We start from the raw sequence: 20,338 nt of genomic DNA, 5'->3' as shown, positions 1-20,338 counted from the left end.
AATCATTTTAGCGCACTTCAGCTGAAAAATATCGTGGTTTTTTTAAGTTCAGAGGAGAGATGTCATGAATCCTCAAGAAGAATTTACAATCAGTAATATTTTCCGCCATTTACCTCAAGTAGTTGAACTATTTAAATAGAGGGGGCTTCAGTGGGCTAAGACCGCCAGTCACCACCGACGAGAGAGAGACGCCACCGAGAATTTTTTTTCTAAGTTAAATGGCATTTTCGAACCATTAATATCATTTCAAGTGCAATATCATACCCATAACCCACCAGCCAACGGGCTGCGATCGGAAAATCTATAAAGATCGAAGGCATTTTCGGCCAATATTCGTGCGAACAAATTCAGTGGAAAGCATACAAAAAAAATTCCAACAATGCGCAGCACAATACCAATACACACACACGGTGGTGGTGCTGCTGCTGCCTGAAATTTCTTTATGCCAAAGAGTGTACGCAAAGGGCAGCGGGCAAAAGAGAAACAGCGGAGGAAGAAAAAAAGAGAAATGTGCGTATAATTATAGACAGTGCAGCAGAAGGACGGATAGTGCAATATATAGATATAGATGTATCTTCAAAAGACTCGTGGATGGTCGCGCTCCCCCTGTATCAAAATCATTGAACTGTACAAAAACACGCCCATATTTAGTGTCTGTGTGTGAGCCCCTATGCATCTGTGTTTGTGTGCGTGGTGCAAAGTGTGTTTTATTTATTACACTTTGATTTTGCAACTGCTCTTATTATTATTCGCTCTTATCCCCCGCCGAACGAGCGAACGGAAGTCGTCGCCTACAATTTATTTGGTTTTATTATTTTTTTGTGTCGCTCTTCGCCCCCACAGACACATACACACACACACACGCTCGAACGAACAATCAAGCCCACTAACACACATCTACGTACAGTAGCAGCTGCAGCTTTGGCTCCCACACACACACACACGGATAGATATACCTACGAGTAGCGCAGCAGTTCAACGTCGCTGCTTAGCCGTCGGCAGCGCAGACTCAATTGCATGAGAATTTGATTGCCCTCTCTTTCACTCATTCGGCTCAATTTATTAGCAACATTGTTTTTGTGTCTGTTTTTTGTTTTAGGTTTTGTTGTTGCAGAAAATGAAAGTGTGAGCTTGGTACGGGGAAACAAAAGCAACAACAAAAACTGAAACAAAAGCAACAAAAAAAAGGTGAAAAAAGAGATTAGCTTCAGGTGTCGATGATTTTGATACCCTAGCCAGGGGGATAATTTCTATTAATGTTATATGATAAAGTGATAAACATATTAAATAACACTTTTTACTACAAAAATGTGGCTTAAGATCAATCATTCTTATGAAAACTAAGCGATATAATGATCCGATTTTATAAACATTTGTGGGACTATTTAGAAACACCCAAGAGATAAATTCTGAATGTTCTATATGGTGTTGTATATAGTTTTAATTACCAAGTGGAATATCTACTGAAACAGAGAAGTTCTCATACAAAAACATTATTTTCAATATACGTCTCTGAGCAAGATTTTAATTATATATCTCTGAGACTGCTTTGAACAGCTTTTAGTGCTTTCCATTTCTGAGTTTCCAAACATCTACTCAAAATATTACCCCCAACTGGTACCCTGTAAATAGCCAAAGCCCCTAACAAAAAGTAACACAAAAAGCCGCAACAAAAGACTTGAAACAAAAAACCTAAAATCAAAAACCTAACTAAAAATTGACCAACAAAATCTCACAGCAATTTTTGTTTTGTTTTAGCAAAAAGATTTCGTACTCTCTTTTACGTGGGGCTTTGTTTTGTGCCAGAGATTTATGATATCTTTTGTGGATCTTTCTGTAAAAATGGGTAGTAGGAAAATTGGTTTAAAATTGGACTCTTGCCGGTCTATTTATTTTTGTTTCCCAGCTAAAACCTTGGACATTGGGGATTTCTTTTGGGGGATCTTTCTTTAAAGATGTTTTAAGAGGGTTTCTGTCTTCTGAGGGTCTATATGTTCCAAAAAAAGTGAGTTCTATTACCGAATATGATGAATTAGCCATTTGTTAAGTCTTGTATCGAATGGCATTTCGATTATTGAATAGAGTTGGCTGTCGAACGCAGAAGAATTCTACTTCTGAAGCTTCTTTGGTCTTTTCCGCCCATGAAATTCAGAGCAGATTTGTAGATAAAGACGCACATTATGTACTAATTATAAACCTTAACTTTACTTACAGCTAAACGTTGGGTCTAGAGTCCACATTCACATATCACATATCCGGCGGGAGGTGGTGGCATGCCGTAGCATCGTCTGCGGCCCGCACTAGCAGCAGCAGCAGCAGAAGCAACGCGCCTCATGGATCCATATCATCATATCAGACATCATGTGAGTGGTTGTGTCTGTCGGCAGAAGATATGGCTATTGTTCATCGATTAACTCGAGTCTCCTTTCATTCAGTATCCACCCACAAGCACCACAGCCACGTCGGGAGGGGGGGTTGTGGGCAGCACGGCCATCAATCGTCCGGAGCTGCATCAAAAATGCAACCGAGGATCGCATTCGAGTGACACTAGTTCTGCGTACAGCGGCAGCGATACCATGGCCTCAAACTATGCCTCATCGCTGGAGGCCGAAGAGATTGATCTCTCCGGCCTGGTGGAGTCCGTTGTGGACTCCGACGAGGAGGATCTCGCAGAGAGTATGGATGTGAGTGATGGTCATATCATAATTGAAGAGAAAATCCCATACATTTCATTCGATTCGCTCTCTAATTGAATATGTTTTTCGCCCTTCGATTCAGAGTCTAAATGTGCGGGATGCCGTGCGAGATTGTTTGGAAAAGGATCCCTCGGAGCGCAGCGAAGACGATGTGGAGATTCTGTTGGAGTTCACCCAAGGCCTGAAGGCCTTTACGAACATCACCCTGGCCGTGCGGCGGGCCCTCTGCTCCGTGATGGTCTTCGCTGTGGTGGACAAGGCCGGCACTGTGGTCATGTCGGATGGCGAGGAACTCGATTCGTGGTCGGTGCTGATCAATGGAGCGGTGGAGATCGAACATGCGAACGGGACACGCGAGGAGCTGCAGATGGGCGACTCCTTCGGGATCCTGCCGACGATGGACAAGCTCTACCATCGCGGAGTGATGCGCACCAAGTGCGATGACTGCCAATTCGTGTGCATCACACAGACGGACTATTATCGCATCCAGCACCAGGGCGAGGAGAACACACGCCGCCACGAGGACGAGCAGGGACGGATCGTAATGGTCACGGAGCTGCGGTCCATTGGCGGCAGTGGTGCAGAGGCTACCGGCGGATCAATGACAAGTGCGGCTGCCTCGCTGAACATGAAACGTGGCCATGTGGTCATCCGTGGCACCCCCGAGCGACTGCTGCAGCAGCTCGTGGAGGAAAACTCCATGACAGATCCCACCTATGTGGAGGATTTCCTTCTCACACACCGCATTTTCATCCACAACCAACAGGAGGTGACCGCCAAGCTGCTCCATTGGTTCGACCTGGAGCAAATGGACTCCCACAAGACGCAGGAGCTGCGGGATCGTGTCACCCGCGTGGTCCTCCTTTGGGTGAACAATCACTTTACGGACTTCGAGGCGGACCACGAGATGATGGAGTTCTTGGAGATCTTTGAGGCTCTGCTGGAGCGCAAGAAGCTCCTCAGTCAGCTGCGACTCCTCCACATTGCCTGTGCCGCAAAGGCACGGATGAGAAGCTGCACGTTGACGCGCTCTTCCCGCGACGAGGCCCTCAATTTCCAGATCATTGGCGGCTACGAGCTGAAGGGCGTGGCAGCGGCCACTGGGAATGCCGCTGTTGGGATCTACATCTCGCACGTGGAGCCTGGCTCCAAGGCCCAGGACGTGGGCCTCAAGCGGGGCGATCAGATCCACGAAGTGAACGGCCAATCCCTGGATCATGTGACTAGCAAGCGAGCCCACGAGATCCTCACGGGCACCACGCACTTGAGCATCAACGTGAAGAGCAATCTGCTGGGCTTCAAGGAGATCATGCAGGCCCTCGAGCATGGCGGAGGCAGTGCCTCGGGCGCTGGCGGCATATCCTCGGGCAGCGGCAGCTTCAAGGTTCTGCGCAGTCCGCGACGCATCTGCGCCAATGACATTGCCAAGCTGCACGGCCGGTCCGACAGCACCACGGACGAGCTAACGAACGCCAGCAATCGTGCCCACATGGTGCGCCTCAGCTCCGTGGATATGCTGCTCGATCAGCCCGACTGTGCCCCGCCCCAGACGCCGCCAGTGAGTGGTGGCGGGGGCGGGAGCATGGCCTCCAATTTCATGGCACAGCTGCTGCAGAGCGTCAACAATAGCTCAGCGAAAAAGGGCTCCAACGGCGATCCGCAGGACACAAAGGGGGGATTCATGACTCTGGCGCCCAAGCGACGCCTGCAGAAGGCTCTGGCAAAAATGAATCTCTTGAACAAGCAGCAGCATCACGTGGGCAGCCTCAACGACTCCTCGGACACGCTGCTGAACGAACCAGCCGCGCAGACGGGTCCCAAGGCCAAGATATCGTCCGCCAGCTCGGGCAGCAGCTCCACCCAGTCCTCGATCAATGGCTGTGTGGCCAGCATCAGCAGCGGCAGGCTGTATCAATCGCAATCGAATCCGGACCTGACGAGCCTCAACTACGATGGCGGCAGCGACGGTGCGGCCATGCTGCAGGTCAACTACCTGGGGGCACATCTGCACCATCGCCCCTCGGCAGCCTCAACGCTTACCACGACCTCCACGCAGTCGCATATGCTCCCCGACTACCCGGAGCACGTCCTGAAGGTCTACAAGGCGGATCAGACATGCAAGTACGTTCTCATCTACAAGGAGACCACCGCCCATGAGGTGGTGATGCTGACACTCCAGGAGTTCGGCATCCACGATCCCAGCTCGAATTTCTCGCTGTGCGAAGTGAGTGTGGGCGAGGGCGGAATGGTAAAGCAGCGACGGCTGCCCGACCAGCTGCAGAATCTCGCCGAAAGAATCAGCTTTGCGGCACGCTACTATCTAAAGCTAAACGACAGCACGGAGCCCCTAGTGCCCGACGAATTGGCCCTGGAATTGGTGCGGGAATCAGGTGTGCATTTCCTCCACCTGAATGCCTACGAGTTGGCCATTCAGCTGACGCTTCAGGACTTTGCCAACTTCCGCCAGATCGAGTCCACCGAATACGTGGATGAACTCTTCGAGCTGCAGTCCAAGTATGGAGTGCCGATGCTCAGCAAATTCTCAGAGCTGGTGAATCGCGAGATGTTCTGGGTTGTCAGCGAGATCTGTGCCGAGCACAACATCGTGCGGCGCATGAAGATCGTGAAGCAGTTCATCAAAATCGCGCGCCACTGCAAGGAGTGTCGGAACTTCAACTCCATGTTCGCCATCATTTCGGGACTGGGGCATGGCGCTGTGTCGCGGCTGCGGCTCACGTGGGAGAAGCTGCCCTCGAAGTACCAGCGGCTGTTCAATGACCTGCAGGACCTCATGGATCCCTCGCGGAATATGAGCAAGTACCGACAGCTGGTATCCGCGGAGCTACTGGCCCAGCATCCCATCATCCCATTCTATCCAATTGTGAAGAAGGACCTGACATTTATTCACCTGGGAAACGATACGCGTGTCGACGGATTGATCAACTTTGAGAAGCTGCGAATGCTGTCCAAGGAAGTGCGCCTGCTGACGCACATGTGCAGCTCCCCCTACGATCTGCTGGCCATCCTGGAGCTCAAGGGGCAGTCCCCCTCGAATGCCCTCTTCTCGCTCAATCAGATGTCCGCCTCGCAGAGCAACGCGGCCGCTGGCACAGTGATAGCCGCCAACGCGGGCCAGGCGACGATCAAGCGAAGGAAGAAGTCCACGGCGGCCCCGAATCCTAAAAAGATGTTCGAGGAGGCACAAATGGTGCGCCGTGTGAAGGCGTACCTCAACAGCCTGAAGATACTCAGCGACGAGGACCTGCTGCACAAGTTCTCCTTGGAATGCGAGCCCGCACAGGGCTCCACCTACTCGGGCAGCATTTCCCATGGCAACACTTCGCATCGGAGTGGCGGCGGAGGCAGCTCCAGTGGCGGCGCCGGTGGCGTAAGCATCGCTGGGAGTATGGGGGCCGGCAGCTCTAGTCTGAATGCCGGCGACCAGCTCAGCATTTACTCGCACACCAGCTCCAGTTCGGCGCCCAACTCCTCCCTCTCCCTGCGGAAGCGCCACCCCAGTTCGCCCACCCTCTCCACCACCAGCTCGACGAGCTCCACCAGCGACAACCAGCGGCGCCAGCAGCTGCAGAACAACGGGCCCAAGTTCGGAACGGCCTCGCCGCAGGCCGTCAAAAAGATGCTCTCGCTCTCGGAATCATCCAAGATCCGACCTCACCAACCATTCATCCCGCGCCACAACTCAGCGCTTCCCGGAGTCATCCCACCCCTCCATCATCTGCATGCGGCGCACGGCTTTGCGACGCCTGTGACAGGGAGCACGGGCGTCGGAACGGGCGGCACATCGCCAGCCACAGCTGCTGGAGTGGTGGCCGCCTCTCAGTGCACCCCGAGTCCTAGTCCCTGTTCACATCGACGCCTGGCTTCGGCAGGTACGGCTGCAGACAATGCACAATCTCTAATCTGTAGATCCTAAGCTGGGGATTACCCTTCGGATGTTTATCTAATGTTGAATTATCTTCTTGTTTGGCCGCTGTTCAGGTAACATAATGCTGCCCGTTCGGGCCATACATGAGCGTTCGCATTCGGACACGCCAGCACCGCCACCGCCGCTACCATCGGTGGATCTATCGCTGGAGAGCAGTAGTGTGACTACCTTTCGTGACTTACCCTTGCGCAAATCCGTGACTTCCGGTGAGTCGAGGCTCTGCAGAGGGACTCAAAGATGGACTAAAACCACATGCTTTTAGATGCTACTAAAAACCGATAGATAGTTGCATACATATAGTATATACACCACGTAAAGTGCTTAAGATTAATGCTAGAGTTCTATGTGCAGATGATGTTGGATGCTTTTGGATGTTATAGCCACAAAAATAGATGTTTTGTTGCTAAAACTCGTACTAAATGTACAGATTGTTCCTATTAGCTCCAAGATTTGAGTATTCTTGATCCGAAAACCGAAAAATTAGTTTTAGGAATTTTAGGAAATATTTTTCGAATATTTTCCCATTAAACCATCAGTTTTCTGAGATTGAATCCATCGCTTTTAAGAAATACTGAAGCTATTTTAGTATTTCATCGTAAAATCCACCAAAACGTTCCTTGGAAATGTTCTCTATTCGTGTCTTTTGTGGCTAAAGGTCTATATTCAAGTCCATTCGTGCACTGTATTTATATGTATGTATCTATGCCGGCTGCCCTCCAATCATTAGCTATATACTATATATAAACTGTAGCTTAAATTTAGTTGCCATTTAGTGAAAAGTGTTAGATTGCGCTTTAGACTCTTGTCCCCCCTGCTTGCATTTGATTTCCTCCATTATTTTTGGTGGTTGGTTTTGGATTTTTGGATTTGGTTGTGGCTTACACTACACACACACACACCTACACATACACGTATAGACACACGCACACCTTGAATGGGAATCCCTTTTTCGGGGGTAAACCCACTTTCAATGGGAGACCAAAACTTTTTCTTTACGCCTACTTTCACACACATCCAACAGGTTCCATATCGTCATGCGACAGCGGCTATGTGCATCAGCAGCAGCAGCAACAACAGGTGCACCACCACCAACAGCAACAACAACAACAGCACCACTTACAATACCAACAACAACAACCACAACACACCAACCATGAGCCATCGCCGCCGGTTTACACGGCAGCCGATTGTCGCCTCTTACAGCAGATATCGAATAATGCGGTCACCCGCAATCTGAACAGTCCCTGCCAGAGCACAAATCACACACCACCCAGCACGCCCACACCACCACCACAACCGACACAGACACAAGCAACGTCTCAGGCAGCAATTGCAGGCGCCACACCCACCATACAGCTTTCCGCACCACCAACCGCTGCGGCCTACATGCACATGCGGAGTCAACAACAACAGCAGCAGCAGCAACAGCAGCTCCAACAGCAACAATCTTTGGCCATGCCGCCGCCACCACCACCGCCGTACAATGTGCCACCGCTGGCCAGTCTATACAATCATCATCATAGCAGTGCGGCGGCCAGTAGGCACCTCAACCACATGCATGGTAAGCAGCAGATCAACAGATCAGCAAGTAAGAGGGAAGCAGCAGAACCGAACCACTACCGAAAACCACCAGAAAAACCACAGAATGCAATGCAAAGCAGGAGTTTGAGTCTCGAGTCTCTCAGGTCTTTTTCTGTGTTTAGAAATAGATGAGTTTTACCATACCCACATGCAGAACTAATGTTTTATCGACTTTATAGGAACCAAATTCTGTATAAAATAACTCATTTGTGTGTGTTCTTTTCGCAGGTGGCCCGCCAAATTTTATGGATAGCACCAAGTGTACCATATGCCCCATGCCACCCATGAATCAATAATGAAATCAAATCAAATTGTGCTGTTTTAACTACTAAAATGTTAATTTAATTAGTTGTGAGTACTTAGAGTTATGTCTTTGACAGTGTGTTTTGGAAGTGGAAAGATCTTGGATCGGTTTTCGAATGAAAATTGTTGGAAAACTTTGAGAGCAGTCCAAGAACAAGAAAAGTCTCGTACCTTCCCTGTTGAAGGCTTCGCTTGTGCGTCCCGAGTCGAAAGCAAAGTCGTGCCCACCGCTGCCTTCCAAAACACACCGTACCATAAATTTCTACCCATAATTCCAAACTAAATCGACTTTATTTGTCTCTTTCCAGCATATAGTAGAGTTGCCAAAATTTGTTAATGGTTGTGTGGTTTCCATTTCGCCAGCAAAAAACCCAAGAATGAAAGACAAACAGAGACCCCATCTTCGGAGGAGGAGTAGCATCCCAAAAGTGAGAGAGAGGCGAGTAACTGGAAGCCAATTGTGTCGCGTATTTAATTTAGAATTTAGCTTAAGTGTCTTACAGTTTAATTTTAGTTGCTCTAGTGGCTTACGATTTATAATTTAATTTAGCTAAATTCTTTGTACACAAGGTCCCGCCCCAAACAAGCAAACATTCACCGCCTCCGAGCGCTTAGTCGTTGCCTTTTCTTGTAGAAGAAAACGTCGTCTGCAGGCAGACCCCACCACCCAAGCAGAAATCCAAAATCAAACTCTTTTGAAGACTTCAACGTCGGCATTTACAGACAAAACAAAGCAGAATTTTCCGAATGCCCAACACAACACAACGAGGACGATCCACACGCATACTAAAACAGAAAAACAGGACGGACTAGAGAGCACTTACTCAAACAAACACACACACACACACACAAACAGGGGCTCTCTCGTGAATTCCATTAATGTATACTTCTTTTTTATGCTTATGTACAAGTTAGTTATACTATATACATACTACTTATATACGATATACTATATACACGCTGAAAAACCTTCGCTCCAATTCCAAATATTTAGTTTGTAAGCCCAAAAGTGAGAGACAAAGAGAGAGAAAATGATATCGAATATTTTTCCAATCATTCGTTGTATTTATGCGTATTTTTTGCGAAGGTAGGATACGGATACGGATACGAAATGAAAGACAAAATGCAATACCGACCTAGACTCTAGCCGACACACATGAAAAATGAGAAAATCAAAGTACAACTACACCCGAAATACCAACCGGAAACATAAGTTTATATAAAAGACAAAAACAACCCTGAGACTTGATTGTTTTGTGAATTTTTGTATATACAGTGGGGAGCAAAAGTGAGTACATACTCATAATCACTGACTTTAGCCTCCCATAACAGGCAAACGAATAAAGCCAAACAAACCAAATTTGTTCCCCATATAAATACTTGTATTCTTAACAAATAAACAATAATTACAAGAACGAGTAAAAATTTGTCAAAGAATGAAATGTAAAAAACCAAAAGAACTCGCATGTACTCGGTTTTGCACTTTTTCATAAAAATTAAAGTAAATCATAATATTAACATTTGGCGCATAGACCTATCCCTTCCACTTCAAAACAAGCATCATCCCAATAGTCAGCAACTTTGTCTGCTGATCTTGTCAGTGATGACTATATAACCGGATTTCTTGACAACACTGAAATTCAGCAAGGAATTGGCGGAGAGTTGAACGTCTGGAGTGACAACTATTTCTTCAATGAACATTTTCCTAGCGAAAAAGTTCCATTTGTTTCTAATATTGTCCTCAAGTCATCATGCATGAAACTTTGCACATTTTTTGCAGGAGAGTCCTCTCATCCAAAAGATATTCAGATTGATTTGAAAAATGCCATTCTTGGATAAGGACATCCTCAAGACATATCCAAGACTTTCTTTGCTGAATTTACCACTGATGCCAAAACTGCTGAAACCTCTAACACTCCTACAGAAAATTGGAAACCTCCAACTCCTGTGAAAGACGGTTATATGGCCAGCCAAAGCACAACAGAAGAGGACAAAGAAGCTGCAGGAAAGAAAATGTTTGCAGGGGATGTCCAAGCCTCAGATGCAATTGTCAGCAACACTGGAGAGATCACATCCGTTGACACTCGATCAATCATTGATTTTTGAAAATACATCTCTGACTCTCTGGAAGGACTAAAAGACCAAAGAAGTCTTGACAAGGATGCATACACCGCCTCCTCCATAATAGGATTCATGTCATTGCATTGCCTAAAATTTATCTGCAAAAAGCCAGAAACTGTTCAGAGATCCATGGCCAATAGAATGGGAAGACAATTCAATGAGCTGTTCAAGGCCATGAATGTGGCCATTCCAATTGTTCCCCCTTGTATTGCATCATTAAAGACTCTACACACCATCGCGTCTTCAAAGGAAAGGCTACAATAGAATACAATAAAAAATCTCCAGACACCAACATTTTGGGAATACTATATGGAGGCTGTCTAACACATGTAGGCATGCACGGATTGGCTCCAATCAAACACTTTCAACATGCTGCAAAGGCATGTGACAGGTCAACCAAAGATTTTGCAAAGCAGATATGCACATCATTGGTAAAAGATGCATTAGTGCAGGTTATAAGAATGCTACAACTTGGCGGAACGGCCTGTACAATAACTCTTTTTGGAGAAAAACAATCCCTGTCTGCTCAATTAACATGGAGGTATTGTCGACTTTATAATCCTTCCCATTTCAATAGGTTTTCTACTTCAAGTAACCACCGACTTATTACGAGATGTGCCGCTTATATTGATGTCTTTGAACAAGGATCAGATGTATCAAAAATGTACATTTTACAGTCTGCCATAGCTCAAAAGATCTTTGCTAAGGAGCGTGAGAGAGCAGAAAACTACGCCTCCCTCAACATCGACGTTATGGATGTCCCCTTAACAGACTCCTCCAAGAAGATATATTCAGGCAATGCAAAAACATTTAATACCGGCATGTCCCCATTTTAACAATACATCTTCAATTCCCATTTTCAATACTTACAAGTGTAAGTATACTTACAAGTATACACATCCCCTGCCAACATTTTCTTTCCTGCAGCTTCTTTGTCCTCTTCTGTTGTGCTTTGGCTGGCCATATAACCGTCTTTCACAGGAGTTGGAGGTTTCCAATTTTCTGTAGGAGTGTTAGAGGTTTCAGCAGTTTTGGCATCGGTGGTAAATTCAGCAAAGAAAGTCTTGGATATGTCTTGAGGATGTCTTAATCCAAGAATGGCATTTTTCAAATCAATCTGAATATCTTTTGGATGAGAGGACTCTCCTGCAAAAAATGTGCAAAGTTTCATGCATGATGACTTGAGGACAATATTAGAAACAAATGGAACTTTTTCGCTAGGAAAATGTTCATTGAAGAAATAGTTGTCACTCCAGACGTTCAACTCTCTGCCAATTCCTTGCTGAATTTCAGTGTTGTCAAGAAATCCGGTTATATCGTCATCACTGACAAGATCAGCAGACAAAGTTGCTGAATATTGGGATGATGCTTGTTTTGAAGTGGAAGGGATAGGTTCGGTCATTTTGATATATATGATGATTAATATTAAGACAAATAATGTTCTTCAAAGAAGACAGTGTATGATAAAGGATAATGTAAAATGGTTAAATTAGTGGATAGTAATTTGAATGATAAGATTTTTTTGTTTTTCTCTTGAACGCAGCATAACCGAAATGTAATCATTTTTTGACTCCAATATCTACAATACGAGTATATATACTATATATTTTTGGTGTGTGCATGATTGCCTGTTATATACATAGAATATATACAATATATATATATATACAAACCTATATACAAGAAATCTCTATACCATATTTATGTATACAAAAACACAAACCTGAACAAAAACTAGCCTGAATTCCAATGCAAAAACCAATTTATGTTTTGCTAAAGACTAAACAAAATCGAATTAGAAATACTTTTAAGAAATGTTTACTTTTTTTATACGATGCACATTTTGTTTTATCTGAGGCTATCTGATGGATAGCGATCGTTCCGTTCTAAACCATCCTGACTATGGAGGCAGCCCAACGATCGACAGACATCTAAATATTAACAGAGTTGAAATCCGATCTGAAAGCATTTAAATTCCAAAAACAAACAAGTTTCCAGAGAAAAAAATTAATGAAAAATCTCTTAAGCAAGCTCTTTTAGTCAGTTAAGTTCTAACCGCCCCTCGGTCGCTTGGTCGGGCGGAGAGCTGAGGTTTTACCATTTGATAGGTGGATCTGTCAACTCTGATTCACAAATTTCGTAAAATGTTTCGTATAAACAAAGTAAATATTTAGCTAAAGACAAATATTATAATTGTATACATCGTGCTCTTTGTAATTTGAATTAAGTTTAAATTTGAATATAGCCCTGTATTCTTTGAGTATCGGGCATAAAAACCAATCTCCAATTTGCTTGTTTAAGAACCTTACAAGAAGGTTATCCAAACAAAGCTCAAATACTGTAATAAAAAACCACAAAAATCAAAACCAAATTTTGCATTTTGCTTAAATTTAAATCAAAAAAAAAAAAAAAACCCCCAGAAGGAGACAGTAATGAGAGTACAAGAAGAAATACTCCACTACAATTTTGAGGGTGTGTATCCTATTTTTGAAAGCTAATTAAATTTTCAATGATTGTTTTTTGAAGAATATTATGGGTTTTAAATGTTAATGATATACGTTTTTTCAAGCACTTTGGACTGGCTAATTTCTACATAAAGATTTGAAAGAAGTGCCAAAAATATCTTCCTATTTTGAGGATTATTAAATCCATTTCATAAAGCAATATATTAAGGAGTCCCAAGGGGCAGCCAAAAACAAAAGAATTAAAACGTTTCCTTAAAAATTCCAGCACGATTTCTCCCGACCAGCATGAAAGTCCTGTCCTAACTATGATGCCCCCGTCCGTCCCGTCTTGGATCAATAAAAATAACAAAACGTAACTTTTTGCAGAGCTAAAACAAAACACATTAATATTTACACGAAACAGTATTTGAATTGTATTTTGTAATTCATTTAAAAATTCTATATGTATACAGATATGTGTATTGGAACATCAGTCGATAAATAAAAATGAATATAACATGTATAAAATTTGTATAATTTTTATTGCTTTCTGTCAATTCGTTAATTCGTTAATCCGCATTTTGCTTTTCTTGTGGCTCTTTTAAAAAAATATAGTACATACATACAAATACGTGTATAAATAATTTGGCTTTAAACCTAGGCACTACCACGCGTTAGTCGTATATTTAACAAAATTTGATTGTGGTTCTAGTTTTGGTAACAAATTCTGCAACTTAAAAACTTAAAGCGATGTTGGGGTCTGTTTAAGAGTAGCTGCCCGAAAAGGAAGAGCAGTTTATTTGTGGTCACATACAGTGCGATACAGTACTATACAGCCGTGGCACGCACTGTAATGGTGGATATGGACAAAGTCTTAAAGTAAAGTAAAATTGTTCGCTTTTTTGTATGTGTAAATCTTAAAGGATGAAAAATACTTTTGGGAAGCCCTGGTTCTCCATTAAATCAATCTCGTGCGCTTCAGATAAGTGATGAGCAGATTGTATATGAATTTGTATTGCGCCAGGGATGGTATAATGCTGTCCCGCTGATGACGCAGCTGTCCAATGACACGGGGTATGTCCAAGTCCTACAAATATCAGAGAATACAATTAATACTCTAAACAAATCTGAGTCCTAGCTCTTACCTCATTGTGGTCTAAGGTGTAGAGCAACAGATCTGCTGTTAAGGTCACGCCAGACCTCCCGCCACCTTCCAGGCAGTGGATGAGCACCGGAGGATTCGTATTGTGGCCGGGCGGCACCTCATGTGTCGAGGCCAATCTCACAGAGTTGAGTTCCTCGAGAAAGTCAAGAAAATGATTCACATCCCGGGGACAGTTCTGTTCCGCCCAGTCGGCGTACTGCAGATGCCACACAGACCGATAGCGACGCGAGGGTGCATGATAGAGACGCAGTTTGCTGGTGGTGCAACGATCGGTGGTCTGTGAGAACTCCTGATACACTTGGAACTGCAAGGGGATAGAGGACTTACATGGATAACTGCTTTAGAGTTAGGGAATGGATCACGTACCTGTCCAAACTCCAAACGCTGCTGACTGCTCAGAGGAATGTAGCTCATGTCTTCGGTTAGCTGCACCACCAGATAGACATCTGCCTCCCACACGCACTGCCAGAAGATGCGCATCGTCTGCGACTCCTGCGGGGATTGGGCCACAATATAGAAGCGCTGCTTAGTGCCCACAGTGGCCTAAGGAACCGGAGAAAGTTATGAAATTTAAAGCTTTTCAATGGGCAAAGTCGTTTCCACCCACCGATATATACGAGGCATTCACATAGCCATGGCGATTGTCCATTGCGGGCGTCAGTCTGACACGATTGTCGTCGTAGGGCAGAAAATTGGGATCATGGTTCTTCGGTTCGTTCTCCTCCAGCAAAGCGCAATCGTACAGGGCATTCTCTCGTCGCTTCGGTATGTGTTCAAATTCCATAAACAGCTGTGTATCCTGTAGTTTCTCATTGAGAATCTGGCACTGGAATGAAACTATCATTAGAAACTACTCTTTGGGAATATATTTTCGCATCGTTATACCAATTTATCCTTGGAGTATTGCCCCGATATTGGCTGCGGTTTGCTCACCCCCGTGGACCATCGATTGGGCAGATTGAGATCGTCTTGGGCCAGCTTCATCTTTGCCGCCAGCTTTGCATGCTGGTTGGAGGAGGTGGCCTTCTCTCTGCCCAGCGTGGCCGCCTTCTGTTTGTCGGGGGTCTTGCTGCGCGCCAGAAAGTTCCAGCGCTTCTTCCGCTTGCCATCTTTGCTGGCCGCCGACGAGGAGGTGGTGTCCAGCGTCGAGTTGAACATGGATGAAGTGGATGCTGATGTATTGGCTGACAGATTCATGGCACTAAATTGTTGATGGAGCGAGTCGCCTGTGGGTGAAATGACATCCACCGTCGTGGATTTGTTGAGGCTCGCCGTGGACCGATGCTGACGCGGTGGCGCCGTTGCCCCTATGGCCGGCGCAGCACTGGCCGCCCGGGCCGCCCTCTGCGGTGCCTGCGGCTCCAGGAACTGCATCTCGCTGCTGACCGCCCGATCCGCTGCGAACTTTTGGATATTCCGCGTAATCTCATTATTTGGCTGGGCATTCACCGTCACAGTGACCACGTTATTGCTGCTGGCATGACGTACTGCTGGCACGGGCACCACCCCTGGCGGCGCCGACTGTATGGAGGAGGCCCGCTGACGCATTGCCTCTGCGTGGGCAGCCGCTGCTCCACTGCTGCCTCCCGATGCCCTCTGTGGCAGTGGCACATTCTCGTAGATCGGCTCAATGGATCCGTTAACAACGCTCCGCTGTAAAGGCGTGGGTGTGGTGGATTTCTGTGGCGGCACAACCACTGGCGGTGGCTGTGGACTGCTGGCTGGAGGTGGTGCAGAGCTGCGATAGCCACTCGGTGGTAGGGTGGGTGAACTAGAAGGGAAAACGAGTTTAATTAGTGCTGTGTATAGGGTTGGGATGTAAGAGAACCACTAATTATTGAGGTATCTGTTGGATATCTAATGTTTCTTTAAAATAACTCTATAAATGGGTTGGAAATTCTTATCCGAATTATACAGAATTGACATTTCTCTAAAATGAGCCCACAATCTGTGGGATATCTAAAGTTTCATCTACCATAAGCCAGAATTTCCTTGGAAAACGTTTGATATCTTGAGTTCTTCTTAATTATTTCTTTGTTAATTGTTTTTAATCGCTACTCTTCTATAAACATACCTCTGTGTTGCCACGACGGCAGCTTGCGCCGCCGCCTGACTCATGGCCGATTGTCGCAGCTGCGACATAATGGAAGGCTGCTCCTCGATCATATTGAGGTTCTCGAAGGTGCCATGCGGTGGCAAATACGGCTGCGAGTGCCCCATATGGCCGATGTAGTGATGCAGCATGGTCGCCCCCGAAGAGGTGGGCATATTCCCACCATGGCCACCGGCAGCCAGAGCCACAAACTGTCCGCCATTGAGGAGCGTGCGATTGGAGACTAGATCTGGGGACGAACCGCTCACGTAGTTGCGGTATCCCTGCAGCGGTCGGGGCGTGGCCACGGCCAGATCGGGCGTCGACGAGGAGCTCAATCGATTGACGGGATATGGCGGCGGTGCCTTGTGCCGCATCATATGCATCCGCTGCGAGATCTCCAGATACGCCTGGGCCGTGCCCACAGCTGGCTGCTGCTGTTGTTGCTGTTGCTGCTGCGTTTGGTAGAGATTGATGTGGTGATGAAGGGCAGCGGCTGGCTGGGCCACATCCGGATACCGGTGCGCCGTCAGGTGGCCAAAGACTACGTTCTCATTGTATCCCCCCGGATTGTGGACATCCGGCTGGGAGCCCGCATAGTAGGCGTTCCCCGGGGCGGCCAAGGCGAGCGTCACGTTGTGCAGCTCGGCGGAGGGAGTGCGATATTTTAGCTGGACGGCCGTCTCGTAGTCCGGAGCGGGCCTGTAAGTGGGAAGCATGGCTTTGAGGCGCTCTCTTTCCTCATTGTTGTTGTTGTGGTGGAGCATTCCGTTGCTGCTGTGCAGGTTATTGTTGCTCAAGTCAAGGCAGGAGCTGCTCTGACCCAAGAGCTGGCTGTGGCTGTGGTTGGCGCTGGTCGTGAGGGACATATTGGAGGATAGAATCTGTTGCTGTTGTTGCTGCTGCAGCTGATGTTGCTGTTGCATGTGCTGTTGTTGCTGCTGTTGGAGCTGCTGCTGCTGCTGGAGTTGTTCGACGCCTGCCGCCTCTCCATAATCGTAATCCACATAGCCCACGCTGTCGCCACCAATGTGAGCGCTACTCTCTACGTCCGCCGCACTGCCCATGCTCGAGGGCGTGGCCGTGTCAATGTACCGCTTGAAGAACTTGTGCTGGCTGATGCACAGTTTCCAGAAGTAGCGTGCGGTGTCGGCCTCCCCAAAGATGAAGCTCCCGACGATGCTGCCATCGCCATCGAGTTTGTTCTGTTCGATCTTGATGGTGCGCTTGTCGATGGTCACCGTGTGAAAGTCCTTCCAGGGAAAGTACTGCCGCCCGTTGTCGGCATTCACGACCATTCCATTGATGGCCAGACCCAGGAGGAGATCGTTCCCCAGCGTATCCTTCGCAGAGAAACGTTCCTCCCCATAGCCATCTAGCTGCTGACAGCACTGTATGTACATCTCCTCCGCCCGGCTTTGGGTGAGATGCGCCAGGGTCGCCTGCTGCTGTAGCACCTCCATGATGAGGCCCTCCAGCATGCTGTCATCGTTGGCCAGGCCCTGCATATTCCGCGGCAGCACTAGAGACTTCTTCAGGTAATCCTTGCTCTGCTTGTCCCCCTGGTAGCTGTCGTACTCAGCCTGGCGGCAGTACAGAGCCAGCAGGATGGCTGTACGGATGTCACAGGCGATCTTCCCCTCATAAATGTCGCTCTTTAGCTGCAGAAAGTAGTAGAATCTGGTGGCCTCGTCGCTCAGATGCCTCACACCCGTCGTCACATAGTGGCGCACTCGCAGGTAGATCTTTGGCCCGGCCGCATACTTCTCCAGCTGGCGGCTCAGCGATCGCTCCAGATCGATCCATTTATACTCATCCTCCTTTCCACGGACGAGGTAACGCAGTCCAAAGAACTCTGGCTGCTGGATGAGCAGACGCTGGCAGACATTGTCCAAGCACTCCTGGCCCTTGCTCTCCGAACTGATCGTGCAATCGACGGTACTGGAGGTGTCTACAAAAATAACCAGAGAGAGAAAGAGAGAGAGAGAGGGGTTCGGCGATTAAAAACGTGCTCGGAAAAATATACAAAAATGCTTGCCTCTATGGGCCTGGCCCACAGCACGCGCAAATATGTTAATACATTTGTAATACCCTCTAAGAGAAGGTGTGATGGGCTTGGCAAGAGGTTTGTCAAGTGGAGCAGGAAGGTAGAAATACTGTAAAATTTCTAAGAAAGGCCCTACAAAAATCATTATTTTTTGCATTATTTAGGACTCCAATCGGTTTTGCCCAGATCGGTGGACTATATATGATGGGTTTAATAAGAAACATCGTTCAAAACGAGAACCTTTGTACGATTTATAGTCTTTTACACAATAATAACTAATCGGATGGCTATACAATATACCTTTTTACAATAGATCCTTCAATAAATAGATGGAAATAGCATATTCATAGGTAGATCTATAACACAGATAACTATATCATGAAAAATCTATAGAAATAAGATGCTTTTGTGGCATAAAGCAGTCAAAAATCATAATCAACGATGACTTTAAGGGGTATCTAACCATTCGACACCCCATAAAAAGTGCTACTAGCTTCTTTCTAATCTCTTATGAGGCCATATTTGTTTTAAAAAACGGAAATTGTCGAGGTTTTTTGGGTTTCTTAATGGTTATCCAATGGTAATGTGGCGCAACAGAGCGGTCTTATGAGATCCACTGTTATTCCACTGTTACACAGGGCCCCTGTTAGGTCAGGATAACAGCGCAACAGGTTTTCCTGTTGTTGTTGCCGCATTTCTTAGTCCTAAAATGTTGGCCAATTGCAACAAGACAGACAAAAGCAACAAACAAAAAAAACTGGTAACCCCCGCATCAGGCCATGATAAACCAAATGCTTATCATGTGGCGGGGGCAATATAAGTACAATTATGTGTAGATTTGCAATTAAATAAACCAACAAGTGTAATGGCAGCTGTTTTGTGGGTAGACGACGTCGACTCATAGATATTATAGCTGATAGGTGCTACGCCCCCTTCCTGGCACTGAGGGTTTACTCACCCAACAAATGATGCACTGAAATAACAAACAAACTTTTAGACGTCACATTATATTGGCGACACTTTTTCAAGAATTTAAATGGCATTTCCGTGCCGTGCTCGGAGCTTCGCTCGGGCTCTGGCTTCAAGGGGGCGCGGGGGAACGAAGACCTGGTCTACGGGGGACTGTCGCTGCTGCTGGCGGAGGTGTCTTTCTGTCAGCTCCACGGGAATTTGCATGTAAATTACACAATTGGAACGTTTTCGTTCGTTTTGCAGGCTGTCCGCGAACAGCTGCTAAGGCACTGCGGCTGGGGCACAATGGCACACGCGTCACGTCCGTTAAATAATTGGCTAAAACCAGCCCAGAGCCCGTGCTAAAAAAAATAAATACAATTCTTAACAAAAACTAAAAAACGAGTAGGTGGTATCGAGTGAGTACAAGTGCAGCGAGCAATCGAGTGGATCGATAGTTGATTTCGATTAGCCGTTTAGAGGATTGCTTACGAAGACAGTGAGGGTACTCCAGGTTTTAACAAAAACTGAAAAGGAAAGTTTGTTAATGTATTTTTAGGTGGACGGTACATTTTTTTCTGATTTCTTTCTCACTATTTTTTTGTTGTTTTACGTTTTAAGATCCTATACTTGCGACTTTTAAGTATTTTATCGGTGCAAAAATATCGGTATTCTTGTGCGATAAGCAGAACTTATCGGCGGTTTATTTTGAAAATAATAATGTTAATAACTAGGTGGCTACAGTGTCAGTCTATACTCCGTCAAATAAAGACGCGCCAAATCTAAGCAGCAGCGGACTGATTATCCTCACATTCGATACACCAACACTCCCACAGCATATTATGATAGGATACGAACGAGTAAACGTTCGCCCCCAAACGCGTCGCCCCCACAAATGCAATAACTTCGGTCACCCAACCAAATACTGCACAACCACCAAAATCTGCAAAAACTGCTCCGAAGTACACCCCGCCAAAGTACACACTACCAAA

At 46.3% G+C, this 20,338-nt stretch overlaps 2 protein-coding genes across 3 annotated transcripts; one reads left to right on the top strand and one right to left on the bottom strand.

Annotated features, from left to right (window-relative positions):
• The first annotated feature begins 154 nt into the window (after positions 1-154).
• On the top strand, positions 155-13,018 carry LOC108161852 (rap guanine nucleotide exchange factor 2). Of its 2 annotated transcripts, XM_017296219.2 has the most exons (8): positions 155-510; positions 2,215-2,363; positions 2,436-2,684; positions 2,779-6,586; positions 6,696-6,848; positions 7,664-8,203; positions 8,452-8,574; positions 8,835-13,018. In XM_017296219.2, exons 2-7 carry the CDS (start codon positions 2,334-2,336, stop codon positions 8,517-8,519), a joined length of 4,848 nt encoding a protein of 1,615 aa, XP_017151708.1. In that variant the 5' UTR covers positions 155-510; positions 2,215-2,333; the 3' UTR covers positions 8,520-8,574; positions 8,835-13,018. The 2 variants fall into 2 exon arrangements, with proteins under 2 accessions (XP_017151708.1, XP_017151709.1); XM_017296220.2 differs by lacking the exon at positions 7,664-8,203.
• A 490-nt stretch (positions 13,019-13,508) lies between these two features.
• On the bottom strand, positions 13,509-19,767 carry LOC108161853 (tyrosine-protein phosphatase non-receptor type 21). Its single transcript, XM_017296222.2, has 7 exons — positions 19,354-19,767; positions 16,331-18,299; positions 15,142-16,027; positions 14,864-15,082; positions 14,623-14,799; positions 14,237-14,560; positions 13,509-14,178 (listed from the first exon to the last, which is right to left on the bottom strand). The coding sequence occupies exons 1-7, from the start codon at positions 19,436-19,438 to the stop codon at positions 14,050-14,052; spliced, it is 3,789 nt and encodes a 1,262-aa protein (XP_017151711.1). The 5' UTR covers positions 19,439-19,767; the 3' UTR covers positions 13,509-14,049.
• Between the last annotated feature and the right edge of the window lie 571 nt (positions 19,768-20,338).

This window comes from Drosophila miranda, chromosome 4 (assembly GCF_003369915.1).
Source record: "Drosophila miranda strain MSH22 chromosome 4, D.miranda_PacBio2.1, whole genome shotgun sequence".
NCBI classification, from domain to species: Eukaryota; Metazoa; Arthropoda; class Insecta; order Diptera; family Drosophilidae; genus Drosophila; species Drosophila miranda.
Note: the sequence above shows the minus strand (reverse complement) of the source record. Positions and strands in the feature narration are given on the sequence as shown.

Bases quoted from the DNA above. Each gene is read 5' to 3' on its own strand.
- LOC108161852 (XM_017296219.2), top strand. From the start codon at position 2,334: ATGGATCCATATCATCATATCAGACATCAT. The intron at 2,364-2,435 runs GTGAGTGGTTGT...CCTTTCATTCAG, and splicing joins ATCATCATATCAGACATCAT to TATCCACCCACAAGCACCAC. The intron at 8,204-8,451 runs GTAAGCAGCAGA...TTCTTTTCGCAG, and splicing joins GCACCTCAACCACATGCATG to GTGGCCCGCCAAATTTTATG.
- LOC108161853 (XM_017296222.2), bottom strand. From the start codon at position 19,438: ATGCCATTTAAATTCTTGAAAAAGTGTCGCCAATATAATGTGACGTCT. The intron at 18,300-19,353 runs GTGAGTAAACCC...TTATTTTTGTAG, and splicing joins TTCAGTGCATCATTTGTTGG to ACACCTCCAGTACCGTCGAT. The intron at 14,179-14,236 runs GTAAGAGCTAGG...TGATATTTGTAG, and splicing joins ACACCTTAGACCACAATGAG to GACTTGGACATACCCCGTGT.